Source organism: Daktulosphaira vitifoliae, unplaced genomic scaffold (assembly GCF_025091365.1).
Source record: "Daktulosphaira vitifoliae isolate Bord-2020 unplaced genomic scaffold, ASM2509136v1 Scaffold_2, whole genome shotgun sequence".
In the NCBI taxonomy this organism is placed as follows: domain Eukaryota; kingdom Metazoa; phylum Arthropoda; class Insecta; order Hemiptera; family Phylloxeridae; genus Daktulosphaira; species Daktulosphaira vitifoliae.
In genome coordinates this window covers 22202393-22226275 of record NW_026099573.1, presented here as the reverse complement: position 1 = coordinate 22226275, position 23883 = coordinate 22202393, and the positions used below count along the sequence as shown (strand labels likewise).

The 23883-nt window shown below is 36.2% G+C and overlaps 1 protein-coding gene across 1 annotated transcript in view; it reads left to right on the top strand.

Moving 5' to 3' along the window:
• The window catches only part of LOC126899581 (G1/S-specific cyclin-D2-like), a 33840-nt gene extending 10052 nt beyond the window's left edge, over positions 1-23788 (top strand). The window contains exons 2-5 of the mRNA XM_050674621.1: positions 3007-3222; positions 13228-13393; positions 20701-20837; positions 21012-23788. Coding sequence (XP_050530578.1) covers positions 3007-3222; positions 13228-13393; positions 20701-20837; positions 21012-21152 — 660 coding nt within the window. The 3' untranslated portion in view covers positions 21153-23788. The remainder of the gene's footprint in view (positions 1-3006; positions 3223-13227; positions 13394-20700; positions 20838-21011) is intronic.
• Positions 23789-23883: the final 95 nt, after the last annotated feature.

Genomic DNA, 23883 nt, shown 5'->3' with positions numbered 1-23883 from the left:
TTGATTTACTTACTGCTTACGTTATGAAATACGATTTGCGTTTGTCCCTCGGGCCACGTAGCCGACCGGCCACAGGTTCAGCAGTGTTTGCACGCAACCCGCCGTGTATTAATAATACCTATTCATACATCACACGTCGTAATGGACTGGGTCCGTTGCGCATAATGACCAAGAGATTCCAGACAGGAAACGGGTATGGTTGTTTTTTGTTTTACCAGTTTCCAGTTGTTGTCCATCGCTGTTTACTCTCATTGTTAGGCCACAGCGCCGCGATTTATTTGTTTCGAAATGAGAAGTCTATCGCGTTGTGAAATATTGCTGCTAATTTTTTCAAATTAGTTGTTTGTGTTTTCAAGTAACGAGGACTTACCACTGTCATGTAGGAAACTTAACATATTTTTATTATTAATCGATTTGACTCTGAACACTTGTTTCGGAATTCTTTTATTAAATTACAATCGGCTATTATGATTTTAATTTTAGCAATTTATCTTCAAGGTTTTTGATAAATAAAACGTTGCCCTTAAAACATGTTAAAATTATGTATTTGAGATATTCTGAATATTATTTCACGATATAATATCCTCGTTTTGTCTCAGTTCATTTTCTACCGAGTAAAGCGCTTGCCTTTCTACGACTACATCTAGACCAGTGTCGTATTTGCAATTTTTTTTTTCGCAAACTGGGTAAAAATTTGTTTTAGACGAGGCCTCACGTGGGTTGGAGTTATCGTGGGAATATCTCTAACTTGTCTTTTACGGGCCGCATAAAAACCAGAGCGACAGCCGCGTTTGGTACCCCTCCTCTTAATTAAAGATCTCTTATTTACATATTTAAATCTGTATTATCAGAGATGCCTATTAAAGTGATACGCCGATCATTAAAAAACTGTTGTTTTTTATTTTTTTTTTTTTTTTTTTTTTATGTCAACGCTTTGTGCCACCCGAACCGGTCGTGTTTTATTATCGACTAGTTTTGCATATTATTATTTTACATTTCAGGAAGAATTGCATAAATTATTACAAGTTACCATTCGACTGCGATCAACATACTTGTAAATGAATGATTTTTCATGCGTGTTCTCCTCAAGGGCACTGGGCCAATATGTTGTAAAAATTTTTTGACTATTTCAAGTGATCACTTATTTAGATTCCAGTTGTCCGTTTTAACTCAAGTGGTTTCACAGAGGAAACTTTGCCGTAAAAACAAAAATAATAACTACGACGACCCCGTCGTTGAATTATATTGTACACGTTTATTTGTGTACGAGGTTCGTGTTCGACGGCGTTTCGGGTTTAACAACATTCCAACGTCTTCCCGATCTATTGTCGGCAAGTCCCTACGGTCGTCTTGTATTTCTCTGGTGCAACTCTCAACAACCCGGTGGCTCCACCCACAACCTCCCGACTCCGGCAGGGCAAACGCCGCCGCCTGTTTATACACACTCCTCGTGGGCACCAGGGAAAGTAGGCGCTCGCATCAATCTCGCAATAAAATCTCTCACCTCGAGACCCGACGTCGCGGTCGTTCGAGTCCCTCCGTGCGGTCGGGGAGAGCGAAAAGAGGATAATTGACCGGGTAGGAATAATGTGTTTTCCCCTGACGGAGATTGGAAGTCGGATAAAATACACATAAATGAAGACGCCGCCGCCCGGAGGCACACATTCCTTTGGGCAGCGAAAGAGGGTGTTATCACACGGTCGCCACCCTAACCCGGTCATTCTTGCTGCATTTGCACTGCACGTTCAATTATAATAAATAATAACAATATCCGTTGGTGTTGTAATTAGCCCTGTGATTAACAAGTGGGTGTCCAAAGTAAACCTGCCGCGCGCCGCCCACTGGCGTTATGGTGGCGTTTGATATGATATCGCGTGGAATTTATAATAGTTATGATGTTGAATATACACTGGCGTGTAACTTCCACGGAATGCCTTCCAGAGATGAAACGTCGTCATTGCAGTCCTCTAAAGAATCGGTCCGGAAACAGTTTTCGGTGTACGCACCAAAATATTATCACCCCTTCGTCGTCCTCCTGATAATAAACGTGTGCGTCGTTGTTCCCATAGACGCCGTAAAAATGATTTTTTTTTTTATTTACCCCATTAATTTTTATACGCATAAATATCATGCACGCTGCAGCAGCAACGACAACCCTCCACCCTTACATCTTGAGTTCGTTGCAGTCATTCTTTTTTTAGATTGTTGTTTACCCCTGGCGCGTTGCGGCACGTAAGAGAGCCAAAAAACGACGTTATCTGTGAAAGAGATGGGATTTTATTTATTTTTTTTCAGTCTACTGGAATTTCTGTGAACGGCGGCGGCGGTATTATTATTTATAATGATCGCCCTCGGGGTGCGAACATGTCTCGTTCGTACGAATAAAAATTCATTAAGTTATTGTTTATGATCCAATTTTAAGCGTGTGCTCTAATAGCGGCGATCGTCGTCATTTTAGCAAGTCGGCCGCCTTGATTATAATATTTTAGGAAACTAAATGACCGGTTTTTTACGCTACTTTTTGTTTGCTCTCGGGCACACATACACTAGCCAGACACATAATATAAATAACTAATAATATTGTTTGTGTCGTCGTTTGGGGTGTGGTGTGTGCGTAACGCAAATAGACTATTTTTTCTCACTGGAAATTACTACTACGTAGCAGTGCGATACCGCTGCTACATTGTATACCTAAATTTTAACTAAGGTAAATGTATATAACAATAATAATATTGCTACTATTGTAATGATGAATGCGTTCGGTGCTATTAATCAGTTGAGTTTTTCCGGTTCGTCGAACGGGTTAACGAGACACGTCCAATAAATCAGCGCGTTGCAGGAAACGATAGATGATAATATTCGTAGCAGCAGCTCTTTATTATAGACGTCTATATTATCGCAACCATCTCCATAGGTTTTTAAAAACGCAGAAGCATAAATAACAAATGGCAGTTTTTTTTATGTAGATGACGTGTTTTTAATCTCAATAATATTTTTCGCTTTTAGGTCTGCGAAGAGCAGAAATGTCAAGAGGACGTCTTTCCGCTGGCCATCAACTACATGGACAGGTTTCTGTCTGTGAATCCGATTAAAAAAAATCACCTACAATTGTTGGGCACTACTTGTCTGCTTGTCAGTTCTAAACTCCGCGAGTCCGACTGCCTGTCCGTAGACCTTCTGGTCCTGTACACGGACAACACTATTACCTCAGAAGAACTACTGGTAAGCCTTTTTATTTTATATTATATCACAGCGTAAAAAAATTACATAATCCTGAACGGGTTAAATATAAAACCACGTGGTGTTCGTCCCGTGTCTTTGAGTGTTTGCCATTTTTAATAACATATTTTAATTGTGCGATTACAAATTACTTATGAATTATGAAACGCACGACTCGTCGACATCTCTAAAGAATTCGCCTGTAGATAATAGTGTGCGTAACATACACTGGAGACGAAAAAAAAAAAAATAACACAGTGTTTGGTGTGGACACTGTGGCGTTAGTATTCAGTGTAGTGAACCGTTTCCGTTGATATTGTTAAATACTTAAACGTAACTATCGACCTCACGTACCTCACTTTGTAGTTTTTTTTTTTATGTTTCTTTAGTATTTATGAATTTTTTCTTTTGTACTTGGACACATATTTTATAAGTTCGTTAAAATTTTGAATTTTCATCGCGTTCAGAATTATTACGCAAACGTTTACCATTATCTTTGGACGGGTTATTGTTGTTTTCTCTGACTGTTATATGCGAGTAAAAAAAAACAAGGCTGCGAAATAATCGTGTTACCATCGCCCTTTCATGTGAAAATCTAGCGAAACAAGATCTCATTATAAGTAGTGAACACTTTTGTTGAGAAATTAATACCGTTGTAAGGGTTCCTAACTCCCGACATTTACACAAATCTCGTGTTAATAATTGACCGATGGAAAAAAATGGATTATCTCTTCAAAAAGTAATATTTGCATAAGCCACAGTTTTTTTGAGTGATTTATTTATGTTTTCGATTCGACCATACGTGTATGTATTTTTTCATGAAAATTATTTGAATAGTCCCTTTGACATGAAAAAACCATGTTCAATCTCAATGTTTTTCTAATTATTTAGTCAGTTTTAAATACTAAGTTTGCGGATTTTGAAATAAAGACGCAGAAAAAATCGTACACAAAAATAATTTGTCATACAACAAGAGTTCCTTTATCGAGAAGTTGTGCTGTTGTAGAAGCAATGGATTATCGAGGCCACATAGTTAGCTGTAGTAATGTTAGTTGTCAATTTTCCCATCAATACCATCGTCTTTATATTTCTCGTTCCGTTCAGTTTGTGTATAATTTTCAATTGCTAGTGGTAGTGGTGGATATGTCCTTCATTCAAAAAAATATATTTGTTTTGTGTATGGCGATACACACGTCTACATTACACACACAATTTACTAATGTAATATACTGTAAACTCACAATAGATAAAAATCCAGCGTTTGGTGGTACCTCCACTTGACGGCCGTCGCAGAAATTATAATATTGGCGGCTACAGAAAAAGTGCACCGAGAAAAGTTTAAACAAATAATACCGAGAGTGTAATTTTTTGTTGTTGAAAAAACGATCGAGTTGGTGGAGATACGACATCCGGTCTGTGTCTTCTCTACAGACCGGAAATTTTTGCGGGATCATATAATAATAAGTCTTGCGTTTGTAGATAATTATTTTTATTTGAGAACAACGGGGATATTTTCGATCGTCTAATTTTAATCGAGCCCCTTACAAAGGAACTGTATGTAAGTAGGGTTGTGTTTTTTTCTTCTGAACGCTTGTTATGTGGTCTCCACAGCCAAATGATCAATGCCAACCCTGTGGGCGAATGAGGGATAACACAAAACAATAGGAATGTAACTCAACTCTGTGGTTATTATACTATTCTTAATTTATTTGGAAGGGTATGTCGGTTCTTGTACGGACAATAATAATTACACCAGTTCACACTACCGCAAACAGTTTATTGTATGGAAACTCGTACCGTCCAACAACTCGAATCATCCGTCCAACTGAATTTATGTATTCATATATTTTGTGTTTTTTGTTCAACTCGGCCTGTCAGTTATCGATTGACGCCACCGCCGCCGCGCACGTACCCATTACACAATACATTCTGTGTCCGTTCCAGTAGTTCAAGTCTTTATTTTTTTATTTTCTCACACATCATCCTCACTTGGCGCGCTTTCTGTTTTGTTTACCGGCGGCGCTTATGGTTTTGTGTAACGACCGCGGAGGTCGTTACTGGTGGCGAGGGGCGTCATCTTATTGTGTTTGAAAGGCCCGTCGTCATTATTATTATTATTACTGTTTTTCTATGCTCGAAAAATAACGCCGCCTTGACTAGTAGAGACCGGAGAAGCTTGTAAATTGATTTGTAACTCGGAAGTCACTACGTGCCCAACAACACTTGCTAAGTGTTCAATTTACTCCCAAACGATTAGTAAATGGGTCGTTTTGTAAGATACCATTAATATTCTATTAAACGCCGACCAGTGCAAGTATGTGAATCGAGAATAAAAAAAAATATTATTCGTTCAGTTCAGCAGTGAAACTATATAATCTATATAAGTAATAATCCAAAACTGATTAAAATTTTACTTATCGCGTGTCGTAGCGAAAATGCGATTCATATACATTTCCGAATAAATCATTCTAGGGAAACCGATGGAAATTCATTGATATATTCTGGTAGGTTATATATGCTGCTTGAATGTACTACAAACACCACGTGTCGTCGTTCTCTCGATGGTTCAATTGCTATCTAAAGGGGTGACGGGGTTTTTATGTATTTGCATCGGTGGTTTTCGTGGAGGTCTACTCCATTCATGTTTCTGTGCCGATTCCCTTTAAGCCGGTCGCGCGTGCAGTGTGGTGTTGTGTTAGTCTGTAAAAACAACAAACGGCCGGATCTCGTTCGGTCAGAGTCCTCTTATGGCTGGGCGGCGTACAAGGGGCGAATTCTTTATGGACGACCGAAGGAGACCCCGAAAAGAAAACATGTCACATAAAAATCGCATGTTTATCGCATTTTCGGCTGCTTTCATTCATAACGACCACCGTAAAAACTCTCCAGTCCATTGTGATGTCTGTCGGCCATTTGGTGTATGTGCGTCACTTATATTTTAATATACTTTCCTCAGGTAATGACCCTGATGAAGAAGGATTTTATTTTGAAAGAAAATAAAAACAGTTTTGAGAAATCTTTTTTTAAATCGGTCTCATTTGTGCGAATGACTGTTACAGTTGTTTTTTTTTTTTTATTATTTCTACGCAGTTAAATCAGTTTCGAATAGAGGTAAAAAAAATTCATTGTGACCGACGCTTTTGGAAAATCTTGTTTAAACAGTGAAATTATGTAAAATATGATGTGTTACCAATATAAACTTTTTTGATTTTAAGAAATTTGATCTTTGTACGGTTTTTTGAGTTAATGAATTTAAGATGGCGTGTGTCGCCAAGGTAGTTTTATTTGTGTTTAAATCCGAATACCAGTTTTGCTTCGGGCTATATTGGCCGACTAAAAAAATAACTTTAACGAGTGGCGAGCGTATTGCAATGTCTGTATTCTCGACTGTGATGTTCCTACCGATTAATATTTAACTAACTCATGTGAATTTTCATACTGTAATGTGATTTAATAACACTTTTAGTTTTAGCCAATAACTTCTAATTATGTCGGTATAATATTAGCATTGTGTAAGTATTAGTCATTTCCTGAAAACGAAACACATGAGCAAAATGATAGTGTGCTGCCTGACGCCGCCGTCCGTCGCTTTTCTCCGAATCTATTAATTTGGGTCCTCCGGAATGTGTTTGAAATAATGCCGACGGTTTATATAATATATGACCTTTGATGTTGTTGTTGTTGTTGTGCAAGGACCCTGAGGCCTGAGCTGCTGCTCCGTTGTTAAAGAGGACGTTTGCCGGCCAGACCTAAGGGTAGAGTTGCGATGGCGGCGGTGCCAGTGCTATTGCTGCAGATACTGCGACTGCATCCTCATATTAAACCTGACCCTGAAGGATAATACTCTGGTGAAACGTTTCTTTGGCTGTTAAAATACATGTAGTACAAACTAGGGTTTTCCTCCCTTGTACGGGTCGTTTTCTTAAAACTATCGGCCCTTAAGTCCCACCGAACGGACGAAACGTTGATTTATGATTTCTCGTTAGGTTTTCAAAATCCCATTAATGTACACGAACACAGTATTTGTTATTATTATCCTCTGTACATTGTAAAAAAAAAACAATTTTTTTTGTCATAAACGCCCACGTCTACGACGTCAGTGCAATTGTAGTCGAACGCTAACATAACAGTTCTTAGCAGTGTCAGTGTCGAAAACCCGTATAAGTAATGATAATCAGTTGTCGTCAAAAAACATCAAGTCAGGATGCAGTATTATCCAATTCCTCTACGATTCCCTTAAGTTTTCCTACACAAACTCTCTCTCTAACCGCCAGAGATAACCGGACATTTTGTGATCATTAATTTCTGGCAGTAACTCGACAAAGTATTATTATTGAAGTGAGGAACCCTATCGCACGTTTTTTTTTTTACGCCAGTTTTTTTTTATTAGTATATTTTTATTTTTCTCTTGGACCTCCCGAATTTTGGCCTCTCGTCCGAGTCATTATAATATTAACTCCTTTTTTTTTTTCTTGACACGGGAAGTGAGCCTAAGTGCGCGCAAACATCTCGACGAGGGGCCCAATATAATACGTCACCGGGTTATTATACGAGGACACGCAAAACGTTGGCTTGTGTTTAAACGGATGAACTTACATATATTGACATAACAGCGAACAGACGGTGAAAAAAAACAGCAGACTCTACTCTTGAATTACAACGTTCGAGAGGTGTGCGCGATGATTAACTTGGGGAACGGTTGTGGTGGTGAGCACAAGTATTACGATATTCTTACGCGACACACAAAATACACTTGTGTATAATCAGCCGTGATTTCGGTCGAAAATGAAACCATATACCGTTTTTTATCGTTGGCAAACTAGTTTTTTTTTCGTTATTAAAATAAAAATGAATGGACTTGACTGTTAATGCTTGATTGGAACTCGACCCGTTCGTAATAATAAATAATTAAACGCCGCGGCGTTCAGTTTAAAAGGCAAATAAAATTTATTATCACGTTATCGATAGTTACTAGAGAGTTGTTGCAGGTAACGTACGCTTTACAAGGAAAACAGCTGTTTTTTTGGTTTTAAAACATCCTATTTAAAAAATTGATTAAATATAAAACGTGCTGCGGCCTAACTAAAAACAGCAATTTCCAGTGTAGAATGTAATTTTCGTTTACTAAAAAGAAATTTGTTTTGTGTAAACGCTCCTCTTGTATAGTAAATAAATAATGGCATTGTGTTTCCTACCAATTATATAAGCAAAGGCGATACCGAATTTGTTACAAATCGCACAAAGAAACCTCTTAAAGTTATACTTAACAGAATGTCAAACGTGTGCAATCGGTTTCTGTAGTACAACAAAAATAAATTTCAGCACTCGTTGTCCTCTGATTTTGCCTTGAAAATAAAATATATGCTTGTTCGTTTCAAAATTATATTTATTTTACTATCGTTTTTATTATAATTGCTTTTATCGTCGTCGTCGTCGTTGTTTGCGCAGTCTTAAACATTTTTCGAAGGCCTCTTTAAGGTGAATCAAACACATTTTAATTAAAGTTTGCCGTGTCACTCAATTTGAACACTGTCCGATCGAAACCGGCCCCAATATACGACATTATTACTCAATTGTGTCCATCGACAGTGTGTCAAACATAATGTAAATTCAATAATTGTCCTGACAATACTTTCAATGTAACAATAATCGTTAAAAACTAAACAATATTAACGTTATCCTACTCGATGATAAATTTCATGTTGGCCAGTTCGCGCTGCCGATTGTTATAGTATCGATTTGACGACGGGTGGGGGTGAGAGGCGGTGGTTGCTGTCAGATAAATTTTATGAATGAAACATTCCCAATGCGGCGGCGGCGGCGGCTCCTACCATATGACCGGTCGGCCGACCGACCGTTTCTGTCGTGTACACATGTACAAGGCTGCGGTGGTGGCGGGGGCCACCGTCGCTATAAATTATTATTTGTACCGCGCCGATCTCGTCCGGCCGGCGCATCGTTCATTAGCATTCCCGACAATGTGTTCGATTGAAACGCGTGTGCTTACACCGCCACCACTACCACCACCACCAGCAGCAGCAGCACGTCCATGCCGACCGTCTTACTAATAGCAACATTATTTTAAACACATACATTGTCGCTGTAACATTGTGCTTTAAATGTCCATGCTGTCCCGTGCATAATAATATCCGTGTAATACTGTCATAGCCGAGACTAGTGACGTCGGTGACTGGAAGAGGAGGGGTGGCTAGCCGTAAAGCAATGGAAAGTGACTTTGGTTATTCGCCTTGCCCATGGCGATCCGACCCGTCCGTTTCGCCACCGCGGCGGCGGACAGTCTACCGCAACAGCTGATTGCTGCCTGTCCTCATTGCTATTCTACAGTTTTTCATATTCGTATTAATATTCATTGAGAACAGTATTAATTATTCAACGGTAGTGCGATATTAAATTGTATGTGTGAAATTAAAAGGTGCTGGTCACTGTTAACGGATTAATCGGTCGGTACTAATTATTTGGGTACGACGACAATTGTCGAAATTTGATTTTTGGCTTGCGATCAGATGACCTCGTTTCGTATTTGAAAAAAAAAAACGCTACGTGCGTTAGTAGCGAAAGAATGCGGTGTTTTGAGCACAGAGTTAAAAAAAGCTAATGTACGCATATTACATTGCTGTAATATGTCGTTTACTTATGGCATTGTATAGAAAAAAACAATCGCCTAGAAATAAAATTTTATACGTTGAACATTTTGTAAAGCCTTCGACTAGCTTTTTTTAAGCTTCGAATACCTCTAACGGTTAAAACGAGTCGTACTTTGATACAAATTTGAATCGTGTAAACTTTACATTCAATTCAAAATACTTGAATTGGTCTTATGAAATTGGTAGTGTACTTTTGATCGTACTGTAAACTTGCCGTAGGTTTATCAATGACCTTTTTGTTGTGATAACTGGTTTAATGATCATCAGATGTACAATACTCATTTTCCAATTATGATGTCTCTATTTATTATCTTGCTTTTATCACAAGTGTTATATCTACAACCAAAGTATATGTTTTCTATATCGTTTTGAATTTACTAAACGCTATGAAATTAGTGTCATTGTCTAAATATATACATATATCAGTCGTCAAAAAACATACACGTAGACAAAAGTTTTTACGTTTCCAACTTACTATAAATTTTTATTCTTGGCATTAAATAATTCAACAAGTACCCAGTAAATGGATATACTCGACATGAAAACTTTATAAACTTAATAATAATTATAATTTTTAATTGTTATTTAATAGTAATTATTTAGGTAAAAATTATTATCTAGTTTCTTATAAATTAAAAAAACTGTCGGTCGTTGGTGGTTTGTAATATTCTATTACTAAAAAAAAATATTATTTGTTTTGATTGTGACCTGTTCGGTTCAGTCGTCCGGAAATAAAATTTGATTATCAGATCGAAGAAAAAACAGTAACGAAAGAACTGTTTTAATACCAAAGAAAACAATTTAATATGATAAAGAATTATCATTTTTTAAAATTTGTCGATATCAACTTCGACCGGAAACATAGGCTATCATCGGTGTATATATTTTTTTATTAATTAAATTGTCTACGAGAGAAATTCAGTAGAATTTTCAGTGAAATTTTTGTTGCCGCCTTTTATATGTACATATGTTTGCAATGAACTCTTAAAAAGAATGTATTCTTAATATTCCTATATTATTATAATAAGATGTTATTTGTGTATAATTGGTGTCAATAAAAACTTTTCTATACGAAAAACATTTTTAAAACAATGTGTTTGTCGGCAGAGCACATCTATTGTGGACAATTTTGCTGAGGCCTAAAGAATCGACATTTTTTTCTTATACATTTCTAATAATATTCATTGTATTAAAATAAAACGCATTTTTTGTTATGAATGCAGGTCCAATCAAACGTTGTTCTTTATTCTTTTGTGTTTGTTTATGTTTTTATGGTCAATATTTTCAACGATTATTTTTGTTAGTTGATGTTTTCAGAGGTGAAATATTAAAAAAAAAGCGGGCCCTTTTGTGTAGATAAAAACGTTTGAAATGGTAATCATTTTCTTGTTTTGGTACTGAACACTTCAATTATTATTAACTTTTCTAATCAAATATTATTGACGCCTATTTTTATTTCCGAGTATAACAACTAATATTTTTGTCTAAATTGTCGTCGTAGCAAACAAAAAAGAAAATGATAACCTGTTATTTATAGATTTTAACTGTACAGCCAAACCGACCTTTTCCTGTGGGTATTGTTAGGCCATCGAGCACTTCTCGGTAAACATATTTTATGTTGCATATCCCCACCTCCTTCGTGTCGTTAGTTGTTATTTATTTTTTTTTGTAAATCTCACATATGACTGAGCACATTCCAAAAAATCATCTTGTCCGCGGTGTGTATCATTTTTCAGCACAAGTACGGTTCTTGCCGTCTTTTGTTTGGCGGCGTTGAAAGGAACGTTCTTTATTCATTCCTTTATCTCCATATCGGATAAAGGGGGTGACCACCTTTAAGATGACTTCACCTGTATGTTTTTTCGACCATGGGAATTCGGCAACCGAGTAAAGAAAAAATTTTACCGTACAATATTTACACATCGATCATACGTCATTACTTCCCACTACTTTATTATCGAGTGCACTGTTTTAATATTTGTTTGTTTACGTGGACATTGGAAACTGACTGACGCGGTACCATTTTACTCGATGTTTACATATTCGTGCTGCTCGTTATATCGAGTCCAACTGGAATTTTAATCTAAATACGATGGATTTGACCATATTTCAACGTCGACGATGACACCACGTCGCTGTAGCAGCAGAAAGGATAAACTTACCTTTGAGATCGCCACAGAATCGATTCCACTTAATGTGGGTACACGTATCGTCGGGTGGTGTGTACTGAACACAAAGGGTTGCTGCCGAGCCCTCAGTCGACCTTGAATGGGGTGTTTCGAGTTAATCGTTAATCAAGTCGGGTTTGATGAATGGAACAGGTGGCTACTGCGCACTGCGCCTATCAATCCAACGACTCCGCGGCGATTCATTTAGGGAACGTACCCTCCTCCGCGCCAGTTTAATTTTAATCTAGACGAGCTATTAATACAATGTTACAATAATACGTGGTGTCATCATGATTGTGGCCATCTCATTGTGTTTTATTTTTCCGTCGTCTGTCGTAGGCCGTTGTTCGATTAAAAAACAAGTATTGTCGTTAGATTGAAATAATCGTTGTTCTCTCCTTCCAGTTTAACCTCGTGCACATTTCTTATACAATTATTTATCGGCGAATCTGAAATCGGTCGATTTGTTTTTAATAAACGAGTACATTTAAAAATGCGGTTAACCTTTGGAGACTTGTCTCTAATCTTTAATCGATCGCTATATACGCGTGACCTGAAATAAGTTAACTATTTTAGGTAGATGGTCTGAAACGAAGGGGATTTGTTGTTATTAATTTTGACCCTGCCATACGCTATCGAAATACCGGTTGAATGATGAACGCGTCGCTGAAGACTCACTGTACCTAATGGAACACCGTAGGAGGCGGCCATTGGGGATCGGCGGGAGGATCTAAATTCTGAGAAAACCAATGCTAACCAAAGGCCGCCGCCGCCGCACTGTTGCCCGCGGTTTGAATGAACTATAGCGAAACCATCACGGCGGATAACTGGCGTTTTACGTCGTGGAACAAAAAAAAATTCATACCGGTCGAGATTACCTGAGACCCTCTTCCATTTCTAGCACCGTCCTCTCCACGGGCTCTGATAGAGACGACAGTATTTTGTGTATTGCATAAAATACTCTCCGGTGCACTTAAATTGTCTAACTCGCGCGCCGTGCAATAAATCATTTTAACGTCATTCCTGTAGCCCGTCCTTTATTGCAGTAGATATTTTTTGTGTCGTTGTTACTTTGGTTGTTCCCGTATATTTTTTATAGTCAATCCGTTTGATTAGATGTATACATTTTTATATAAATGAGTTGTGCACGTTTTTAACGTCGTTTGGCATTACAGATGTGGGAACTGCTTCTGTTGAGCATCCTGAAGTGGGACGTGTCCGCCATCACGGCTCACGACTTCCTATGGTATATACTAAAAAGACTGAATTTGGACACGGCCAAGGCGTTCGTGGACGTTGTTGTCAAACACTGCGGGACGTTCATCGGCATGTGCGCCAGAGGTAAGTCGATGAAAAATGTTTAAAATAGTGTTTACTTTTGATAAATTATAAACAGCTGCAAAAGTACCGCGTTAGGAAGTTAACTGAGATGTGATAATGATAATCTAACTTGTTCACCATTTGCGATGGTGAACAATGGTAACAATTGGCCATTGATTAGCCACCGAGCTCTATTGAATATTAAATTTAGAAATTAAAAAATAATGCCAGTATATTACACCGTGCAGGGTGTTGGGGGTTCTTCGGAAACAGGTTTCCCTCGCCTGTGATCATGTGAAGTCCCTGAACGATGCGAACCTTTTTCTTAATTCGGTTTTAATTTCAACGATTATGTGCGTCTATTTCAGTTTCAATAAATCTCGAAAATGGTCGACCTACCACCACGCGAAGAACTCGACATGACATTGTGTGATTAATAAAAATAAACGACGAGAATCCCATAGAAATCAATTGCACGATGTTAAAATGTCTTTTGGTTAGCCAACTTGTATTTTTATTTGTTTTATAATTACCTTAACTCGCACGGTCTGTGCATAGCAAATTAGTGATCGGGAAAAGGGGATGTTTTTTTTTTTTAATGTATACATTGTAACCAATTTCATAGAGGAATAAAAATTAAATACTCATTAACATTATATTATAGGTACCTGTCATTTGAGAGGTAAGGTGTAGAAAGGATTCCAATATAAATTATGCAAAACTTTTTCGAAACTCCAAGTAACCAGTTGTTATTTAATAACTTTTCTTAGTACTTACAAGTAGTTATACTATAATTTAAATGTTATTACTATCTACTTGACTATGTCTTTCTTTGTCAGATAAATGCGATTTGCTTTACGTTTGCCAACGTTTTCTCACACTCGGTGTTTTTATTATTTTCTCATTTGTTCTTTTACTTAACCATTTTACCGCCGTGAAAAAAACAGTTTATTTTTTATTATATTCAGTACTCGGTACTTGGGTGTGTGTTTGTGTGTGTGTATAGTTTAACATATACATAAATATGACCATGTAACGATCATGTGAAAAAAGTGTCAATAAAACAATTTTTTAAGACCCCTGTTGGCGGCGGTGCGATACGGTCCGCACGTGTAGCACAATAAAAAATAACCTCCCATGAAATTCACCTGCACCTTTTACTTTTCTGTCTTTATCACGTTTACATAAACGGTTGTGTTTTACAATTTTTTCGATTTTACACCCGCGCACATCATTTATTTCATAAATATCACTAAAAAACTGCTTAGTAAAAAAAAAACAATTTTTTTTTTAAACAGATATAACGGTTAAATTGAAAAAACGATGTTGCATTTGTTGATTTTACCGGAAGATTTTTTCGCGGCGTTCGAACGAGGATAATGACTACGTTATGATAACGTTGATTAACAAAAATTACTTGGTGTAATTAGAACGCCCTTATTGAAACCAGTGTTTTTGCAACAACCATATATTCGACAGGGACCCAGTAAATGAAATTCACGACGATTTTTAAATTATGGATGTTTTTTTTTTTTTTTTTTACCTCGTTTATGGTTAGGTATAACAAAAGTCCAGCGTGTCATAATTACTGATTTTCTGCTAAGATATGGTGGAAAAATGTACATAGAGACTACTAAATTTATATTTGAGTTTGGCTATCGATACTCAAACCTATTCGCCTCGCGTCGATTTCTGACCGGAAACTTGTGTGATTTACTCAATTTGCTTGTTTTCGTTTTGGCTGTAATAATATTATTGCTGTCATCCTTCAGGGTCTACGTGCGTGCGTTGTGTACACCGAGAGAGGATCGAGAATAGTGTTATTTCACTACTCGTGTTTGAGTTTTGTATTTATATATACATACTACATATATACTACTACTATATATATGTCTTTTTTTTTTTTTGTTCTCCGGAGAATGAAGGTTTTACATTCGTAAAAACCGTGTGTCGTTAGCTAGACCATATCACCTTGTAACTTGATAATAATGACACGACCGTCCAGGGTCGACAGATTAAGATTGTCCCTGTAAGTATGCGGGCTAGCTATGAGTGTCATTATGAGCATAAGCATCAATGATTTGCCGGTGTGTGACAGTACACGCTGTTTTAGTGTCACTAATTCTCTGTAATCTAACACGACTCGATGAACGGTATGACATTAATATTGCTAATTATTTTATTACCGTCAAAAATTGGCTGCAAGACAAATGACAATAAGTAGAACACGGAGAAGTCCCTCGGTTGGCTGTCACTGTTCATCGTCGATCGGTCCACTACTGCGTGCTACTCGTACAGCTTACACAGACGACGTTGGTTACTAAAATAATTTAAAAGAAATCATTTGTATTTTATTTAAAAGATATTTCTCGCGTTGAAACAAAACACCTCTTTTGTGACGCACTCTATTCAATCCAATGTTATTTACTGTAACCGTGTATAGAGAGTAAGTATATTAACATTGTAGAGCGAAAAACGTCTTGGCCCATTTAAGATTTTTTCCCGTAGTTTGTTTATTATTTTACGACCCAAAATTATTATTTTCCATTACACTAACCTCTGTACACGACGCTCGTGCGTGCGTTCACTTGTTGTGTGGGCGTTGTATTCAGTGTGCAATCTTGGGAATATTTTGTTTCCGACCGGCGGCATCACATGTGTGTCTTCTGTATGCTACACAGTATCGTGAATGACGAACGCGGCCAAGACGAATCTGGAGAAATTGTTATTACTGAAATGGTTAAAAAAATCCTTTGTAGTAGTGAAATGCGTCTAAAAGAATTTTCTATTATGAGATTCGAGTACCATTCGTTAAACTCTACCGATCTCCCTCGTTTGTATTCGGTTCTCGTTAATTTTTACCTGGGAACGACAACGCAGGTCCTCCGAGAAACGAGACTTGTATTTGAAGAACAGTGAACAGATACCAATCAAACGTCAGCGGCGGCGGCGGCGGCGTGAAACGCATTAATACGCGCAGATGATATTGTTACTCCAAAGTGCTCTGTGGCATTTTGCGCGGTTGCGCCTCTCTCGTCCCGCGACCCACTCGCATCTCGACCGTAACCAGAACTCTGGTAAACGTTTTAGACTGTTTAAGCCAATTCGCATTGACCACGTACGCGCGCAACTCGTTGTTTTTGGAAATCAAAAGAACATTGGCCGTTTTGTTTTTTTTTTTATTATGACTTGTGTTTTTTGTCGTCTGTGTGTCTGAGGTATCGTTGTCGGCCGCCGGTTAATAATTATTGAGCACTTTTACATTTTATTTCTGTGTAGGTATGTATATATTAATAGGCTTCGTTAAATCTCACACGGCGGTCTGGTGGTCTCTCGCATTCAATTGAGTTGTTGCTAAATTGTTAATTTAATTATTTGCCAAGTTATTACATTTGCCAAGGCCGACTAATGTTTAGGTGCGAGTCTAATGAAAATAATTGTTTGCAAAAAATAACGATACCAAAAGGTTATATGGACTCTTAACAGAGGATCTGTTAGAGTCCAGACTGAGAAAAGGTTTTTTTTTTTTTTGCCTGGAAGTGCATCGACTCGTGTCGCACTCGACAGTGGGGTCGGACTCTGTTCTAGGGGTATTGGCTCGTCAACGGGTTTCCTTTTAGGTCCTGCTGCTGATTCAACAAACGCCGCACGTTCGATCGAAGGGGATAACGCGTAATGGTACAAAAAAAGAAGATCACGAATTACTAATACAATTATTGCTGAATCGGAATGCTATCTGCGCGATAGTGTGTGGAAACCGCCGACCACCGATTACGGTCGTCGAGACGTTGTCGGCGGCGGTTATTGTTGTTGGTCGAGAAAACCCAAAGTCCTTGAACGGGGTTCAGCAGGTTTTGTCGACATTCCAGACGACCGGGAGTAAGCGCGGCGGTATGCGTACCCGAAGAGGTACACATGACTATCCGTGTAATATATTATACAGTCCCTCCAAGGTCTCCGAGAAAACTGCGCAAAAACAGGATTACTTCGTATCGCAGATTTTTTCCCTACTCTTTTGTCTGCAAGTAAATTTGCTCGTTAATCACCACACTATTTTGCTATCTGTACTGTGTGCAAGCTCGTTATGAACAATGACAGTTATTCGATCCTCTTGTCTAAGCTGTTGTTGTTTGTATGCAAAATGTATCAACTTGGGTTTGCTTTCGTCCTTCACTTTGGTGGTGTTCCTTGAATCCAGAGATTAATTGTCATCCCGCTAAAGACATTTTTAATTAAAATATTAACCATTACTTAGCAATTAATCATAAACTGGCGTAATACTACAAGGAAGTGATCAGTAAGATCCCATACAGAAAGCAATTCTTCATAGAATCAATTCTCGCAAAGACACTATTTCTCGGTTGTTCAGATGCTTTCCCTGATCAGTTTGTCTCATTATCTATCTCTTGGGAAACGATTGACTTCGGGATGATAAAGCCGTCTATTATGAATGTGGTTGGTGTTTTATACATTCGAGATTTTCTATTTTGATACGCACCTGAGAATTTATAATAACGGCTAGTTTTTAAATTTCGAATTTTATAATCTTTGAAGAAACCCGAATACAATGTAATTACCTAAAATACCCGACATCTCGACCCCCTGTAGTAGAAAAATTACTGCGGTTTAGGCTAACCGGTATTGTAATAAAAATTTAAAAAAAATGTGTTATAACGCTGCTGTCGTCAGGTTTTTTTCGCACGCGTTCTCTCCATCTCTCTCTTTCGTTCTGTTCTTTAATTTTATTATTATTATTTTTTTTTTTACTGTAAATACTTAAAATGCTCCTAGTTTTATTTATATTATACTATGACAGTACCTGGGATTTTAATTTGCATTTTGTCTTATCATTTTGCCGGCCATGTCTAGGAACGAAATAACTATTGCCTCGTCAAAACGTTTTTCGTCTTGGCCATCCGCTAATCGCCCTTTTTTTATATACAATTTAATTGTAGACATTGCCTAATATTTTATCTACTTATGTGGTCAGATAGACTAAGCTGTGTGATAATTGCACCCAACAGTCGCAGTGCTTTTTCTTGGGTATATGAACACCCAACATATGGGAGAAGCCTTGGTCGCCACAACTATGACACTATCAATGGTCACTTATCAGTTGAAATTTATTGTCGGTGTAATATTAATAAAAAAAAAAGACACGACGATGTGTGTATTATTTTTATGGATGTCGCGGACAACAGGACCCCGTTGCTGCTGTGTCAAGATTTATTAAGTAATCATACTCGAGCACAATCCCTCTCCCGGTCGCGTTCATATAGAAACTCAGTCACGTACCAGCATCACCCCCGCGTATGCATAGATGTGTTATGCGAGTTGGCGAAACAAAGGAGGACGAGAGAAGAATGCTGTGTTGAACAACATATGATTTAGACCACCGGTACGTGGAGGAGAATACATGGCAGTCTGCGGAAAGAGGACCTGAGCGCGGTCCTCTCTTTGCTCCTGCTGAACGGCCCAGGGCGTCTAGACTACTTGTACAGTACAGATGATATATATATATATATATATATATATATATGTTGTTTATAAGCGTTCCCTTTCACATTAAACCCATGCTAATGTTTATCTGATAATCTGTAAAATGGAGTAAAAACAACAATAATCCTTTTTTTTTTTTCATTTTTATAATAACCCAACCATCACGGGAAGTAGTACCTGTTGGAGGGAACCTTGAATTAAACATAATACTTCATTCGCAGTGACTTTGTCGTTGTATTCAATGAAGTCTCGTAGACTGATGTATTGAAAGTTTAAAAAAGTATCAATATTTTCTGTAGTTGACAGTGTGGTCTCGCTTAGAACAAAAAAAAAACCCCCGGCTCGTGTGATAGATTTCTGAAAAACTAATTGGTTTGACGGGATAGGATGGCCTTGGTGGCATTGTCGCCGTCGCTTCCTGTTTTCGCCATACACATGTGCTGTGTTTTTTTTTTTTTTTTTTTATTTTGAGGACTACCGCCAATGAAACGTCAATAGTGTTCCAGATAAAATTTAGCATTATGTTCTATCGATACTTTACTTAAACGCACATGGTGTCGTATTTTTAAGTATTCGAGTAAATGTCAAAATTAGAGTCCATTGACTGTTTTGATATTTATAGCGAGAAAAATGGCACGTTAATTATTTGGAAACTATCCTTGGTCGATTTTGAATGCTCTTGGGTCGGTTTAGCCATTTATCCGTCCTAATTATTTATTTAGGTTAGTCTGGTACACAAATTCTTCGCAAATATTTATGTACTTTTTACCTCTCAATTCGTGTCTTACAACTTTATTACGATGCGTTTTCAACATGCATCTCTTGTTCGATAACATGAGATCCAGCGATGTGAATTAGATCACTGCTCCGGCCATTCGGGCTGCAAGTTACTCGGGATCGGATCATGTTCCCTCTAATGTTATTTACGACTTGTTTTACATTGTGTGTTATTTTTTAAATCGTATTTTGCGCTAACTATTCGCTGTGCAAAGTATGTGTCTTTTAAATGTGTATTGCGATTCCAATACATTTGTTGAAAAAGCGGTTTTTAGAGCGATTGTTATAATGCGGCTGTGGTGGTATCCGGTCGGACGCGCATTAGCCTCCGGGTTAGGCGATTTGGTTCGATATTATATTCTGTTTTTGTTTTCATCTCTCTCCTATCATCCCATTGTATCCAGATTTTTATTTGGCGCGCCAAATTACATCCAGCCTCTGTTATGTTCTTCACTCTTCCTACGAGTGCGCATTGTCACGTCTATTGTGCAGACCCGTCCGCTCGACTTACCGAGTCTGAACAATATTGACTCCTAGTGTGATAATTGTATCTTTGTTCCGCTCTATACAAACGTCAGACGTTAATCAAGTTAAATACAATTTATTGTCGGTTTATTTTATTATCTACGTGGTAGTTTCTTGTCAACTTTTAGCGCCAAATATTTTCTATTGTTATAACTCAAAATAATTGCTCTCGAAATAATTTTAAGACTGATTCTTATAGGAATATTCTGTAATCGATAGTGTACTATCGATGATATTTTCTCGGTATTGATGAGGTAGCACGTTTGAAATTAGATCAATATCTGTTTTAAGTACCCATTTTTACTAAGTTGTCAAATATTATACAATGCCATTAACGTTCGTTTTTTTTTTATAAAAATTGTTGTTTTACATTGGTAAAATTAAAATAAATAGGTACAGTATTATCAAAGTTAACCCACATTACAGTAACTTATCATAATTTAAAATATAATTCTAATTACTCGTGTGATTATATTGAAATTTTAAACAATTCTGTAATGTATTAAAAATTACATTTATTTTTTTAGATTACAAATTTTGTTCGTATCAACCGAGCATCATCGCCGCGGCTAGTATCGCAGCTGCTCTTAACGGACTGGAATTGTCAACCATAAACAAGCTAGATTTGTTGACTAATTTATACAACATCACCGGCTTGACAAAAGTAAGCCTTTGATTTATCTTGCGTTTGAGCTATGGCTTAGATAACCAGTAATAAATAACTATAGTTACCTAATTCTGAATTTTCAAGTATATTGAAATTATTTTTAAAACGCTTTTTTTTCTCTCTAATTGAACATGAAGGATTTGGCTAATTACAATAACTATTTGTCTCTAGGAGTACCTGAAAACTTGTCAAGAGCAAATCGAAGAGATGGTCGAGATGCACAAACGACAGCGGAAGGAGCTGGAGTTTGGATTGTATGAAAAACCATACGACAAGACCGCCATGGTCGAAGACTCAGACTGTTGGATTTAAACCATTCGCCAAGACTTAAGAAGTAAACCTCGTAATATAATCCATATGTTTAGTTTTTATTATTATTATTTTTTTTTATTAAGGAACATAAGTTATAACTCTGTAAAACACTAAATAGGTTGATGTGTTATTTTACTAGTATCATCGAAATTAGACGTTAAGGTTACTCGCATAAATGTGTAGGTCCACATTATATTTTTAAGTAAAAACAGGTTTCCTTTAAAAAAAAATCAGTCGATTTAAATAAGATTAATTTTTTGTAGGAGAGGCAATGAAACTTTTCCTTTTGCGCTGACTTAGCTTTTCCAATATTCATTTGTAAACGTAAAAATTATTTTACAAATGTTTCTCTTTCCATCGGCCAAACAGCAAACAAGAAATTAAGATTATCCTCAATAAAACCAAATACAATTTTTTTTTACATATATTGGATTCTGTGAATCGTGTATTTGATGATATGAATTTCGCTATGTGCGTTAATTTTTTGTAAAGATAGGTTCATTGTCAACTTTTTTTTTTATATAGGCTACCGAATAGTTTTTTGACAAATAATTTACTTATTTTAAACTATATTATATATTTTGAACAAAGACTTGACTGATGAAAGTATATCTGAATACAGGGAGTTGTGCGATTTCTATATCTGACGCTCAAGTCTTTATTTTTTATTTATTTATTTATTTTTACAAATTGTCAGCCATAGCTAGGTAATGTGTTTCAACAACTGGTATTTTATCTTGCAAATTTTACAACCATAACGCCTGTCTTTCGCGTTATACGTGTATTTTTTTTTTTTACCAATTTTCGAAGTTTCATCAATTTTAAAATTAATCATTATTTACCGTGTGCTATGATGTACTATGATATTATTTATTATGATTTACATTGAAAGAGGTACAAAGAATATAGAAAGGAAAGAGAATATGTCCTATTGACTTTTTAACAGTTTTATATATTACATTTTTATTGTTAATTTTTAAGAGTGTTTATGCAAAAAGTATATATGTTGTTTTTGTATAAATTATGTGAGAGGCCGCTGCACTAGTTGTTTGTACAAATAATATTATCTTGCATTTCTTTTTGTTTTTTCTGTAAATTTCCGAAATATATTCACCGATAGAAATCGTGTCTTCCATTAGGTCGTCAAGTATTGGGATAAAGGTCCCCGTAGAGAGACATCCTCAACTTGATTCATAAATCTCATTTCGTTAGCATATGAATGACGATGGTATAGGCATCACCATCAGTCATTACTGTTTTCGTGTAGGAACAACTTAGCATTTGTTTTTATTGTATTTATATATGTAATATACCTCAGTTTCAAACTCCTTAATTATTTAATTTTTTTTTTTTGTAATTAAGTATTTTATTATTTTGTATAGATCCCGGTAATATTGTCGAAATGGGAATCGACGGTGACTGTACTCTGTGTTTTTGGGGATAATGTTTAACCGCGTTATCATTTTTTTATTACATTACATTTATATATATGTATTCTTACTATCATAACTATTATATTTCTACTGTATATAACTGAATCGTCTTGAGGATAATCTGACGATCACACAGTGTAGACTGTAACACCCACTTAGGAAATAATATATTTATCTATTAGTGTGAAGGGGTTAGATCGGAAAGAGAAAAATGTTCAACGAATTAGACCAACTTTCATTGAATAATGATGGCACATAGTCAGTCCCATTTTGTTTTCCCCTTAACTTTCCTGGTATCATCCTTGGTTATCCTTTTTCTTTCGCATAGAAGTAGCAATAAGGCTTTTGTTAGGTATTAGGTTTGTGTGTGTGTGTGTTTGTGTGTATGTGTGTGTACATACATAAGAATAAATATAGAGTAAGTGGAAATACATTTTTAGAATTGTTACCAACTGAAAATAGTCAAAAACAAGATTAATTATAAATTTTAATATTGTGTTTTAATTGTATTCATTTATGAATAATTTATATATATTATTATATTTATGTTCTTTTAAGGTATATTTCATAGAATATTATGTTAAGAACAGAAAGTCTTGTTCACAAAACTTTTGTTTATTTATTTTGATAAGTTTATAGAAGATAAGCATTTACTAAGTAATGTTTTTATGGAGATGCTGTTTTTTTTTTAATGTTTTGTAAAAAAAGTTTTTTTTATTAAATATAATATATCAATATATATATATATATATTATACATGTATATAAACTATGTATCCATACTATATCTACTGTGTTAATGCGTGCGCTTTATTTTCCAAGCCATTTAATTGTCATAATATTTTTCTTTTCGTAATTATTAGTACAAATCTTTATAGACTAACTAATTTGTATACCGAATAATATGTGTTCCAATAAAATGTATAATTATCTGACAGGCTTTTTGTAACTATGACGCATGTTTTGCAGTGTGCGCTTGTCTGTTTTTTTTATCTATGTCGAATGTTAATTAACGCGTAGATTTTCAGAATTAGATTTATAAGTTGAGTCGATCTGGTCATGTTAAATGTTCTTTTTTTTTTTTATGTGCCATAAAATAACATTTAAAACTCCATGATAAATATATTATAACGAATATTATATGTATTATTAAAAGCGCCAACTATTACATTACAATAAAAATACAGTTAATTTTTATTCAAGACTTTGTATTTATTTTTTGAGAACATATTCCGTAACCAAAAATCATAATATGATTTTTAATCGGATCATATTAAGTACAAATTCAGCTCTTCTTTG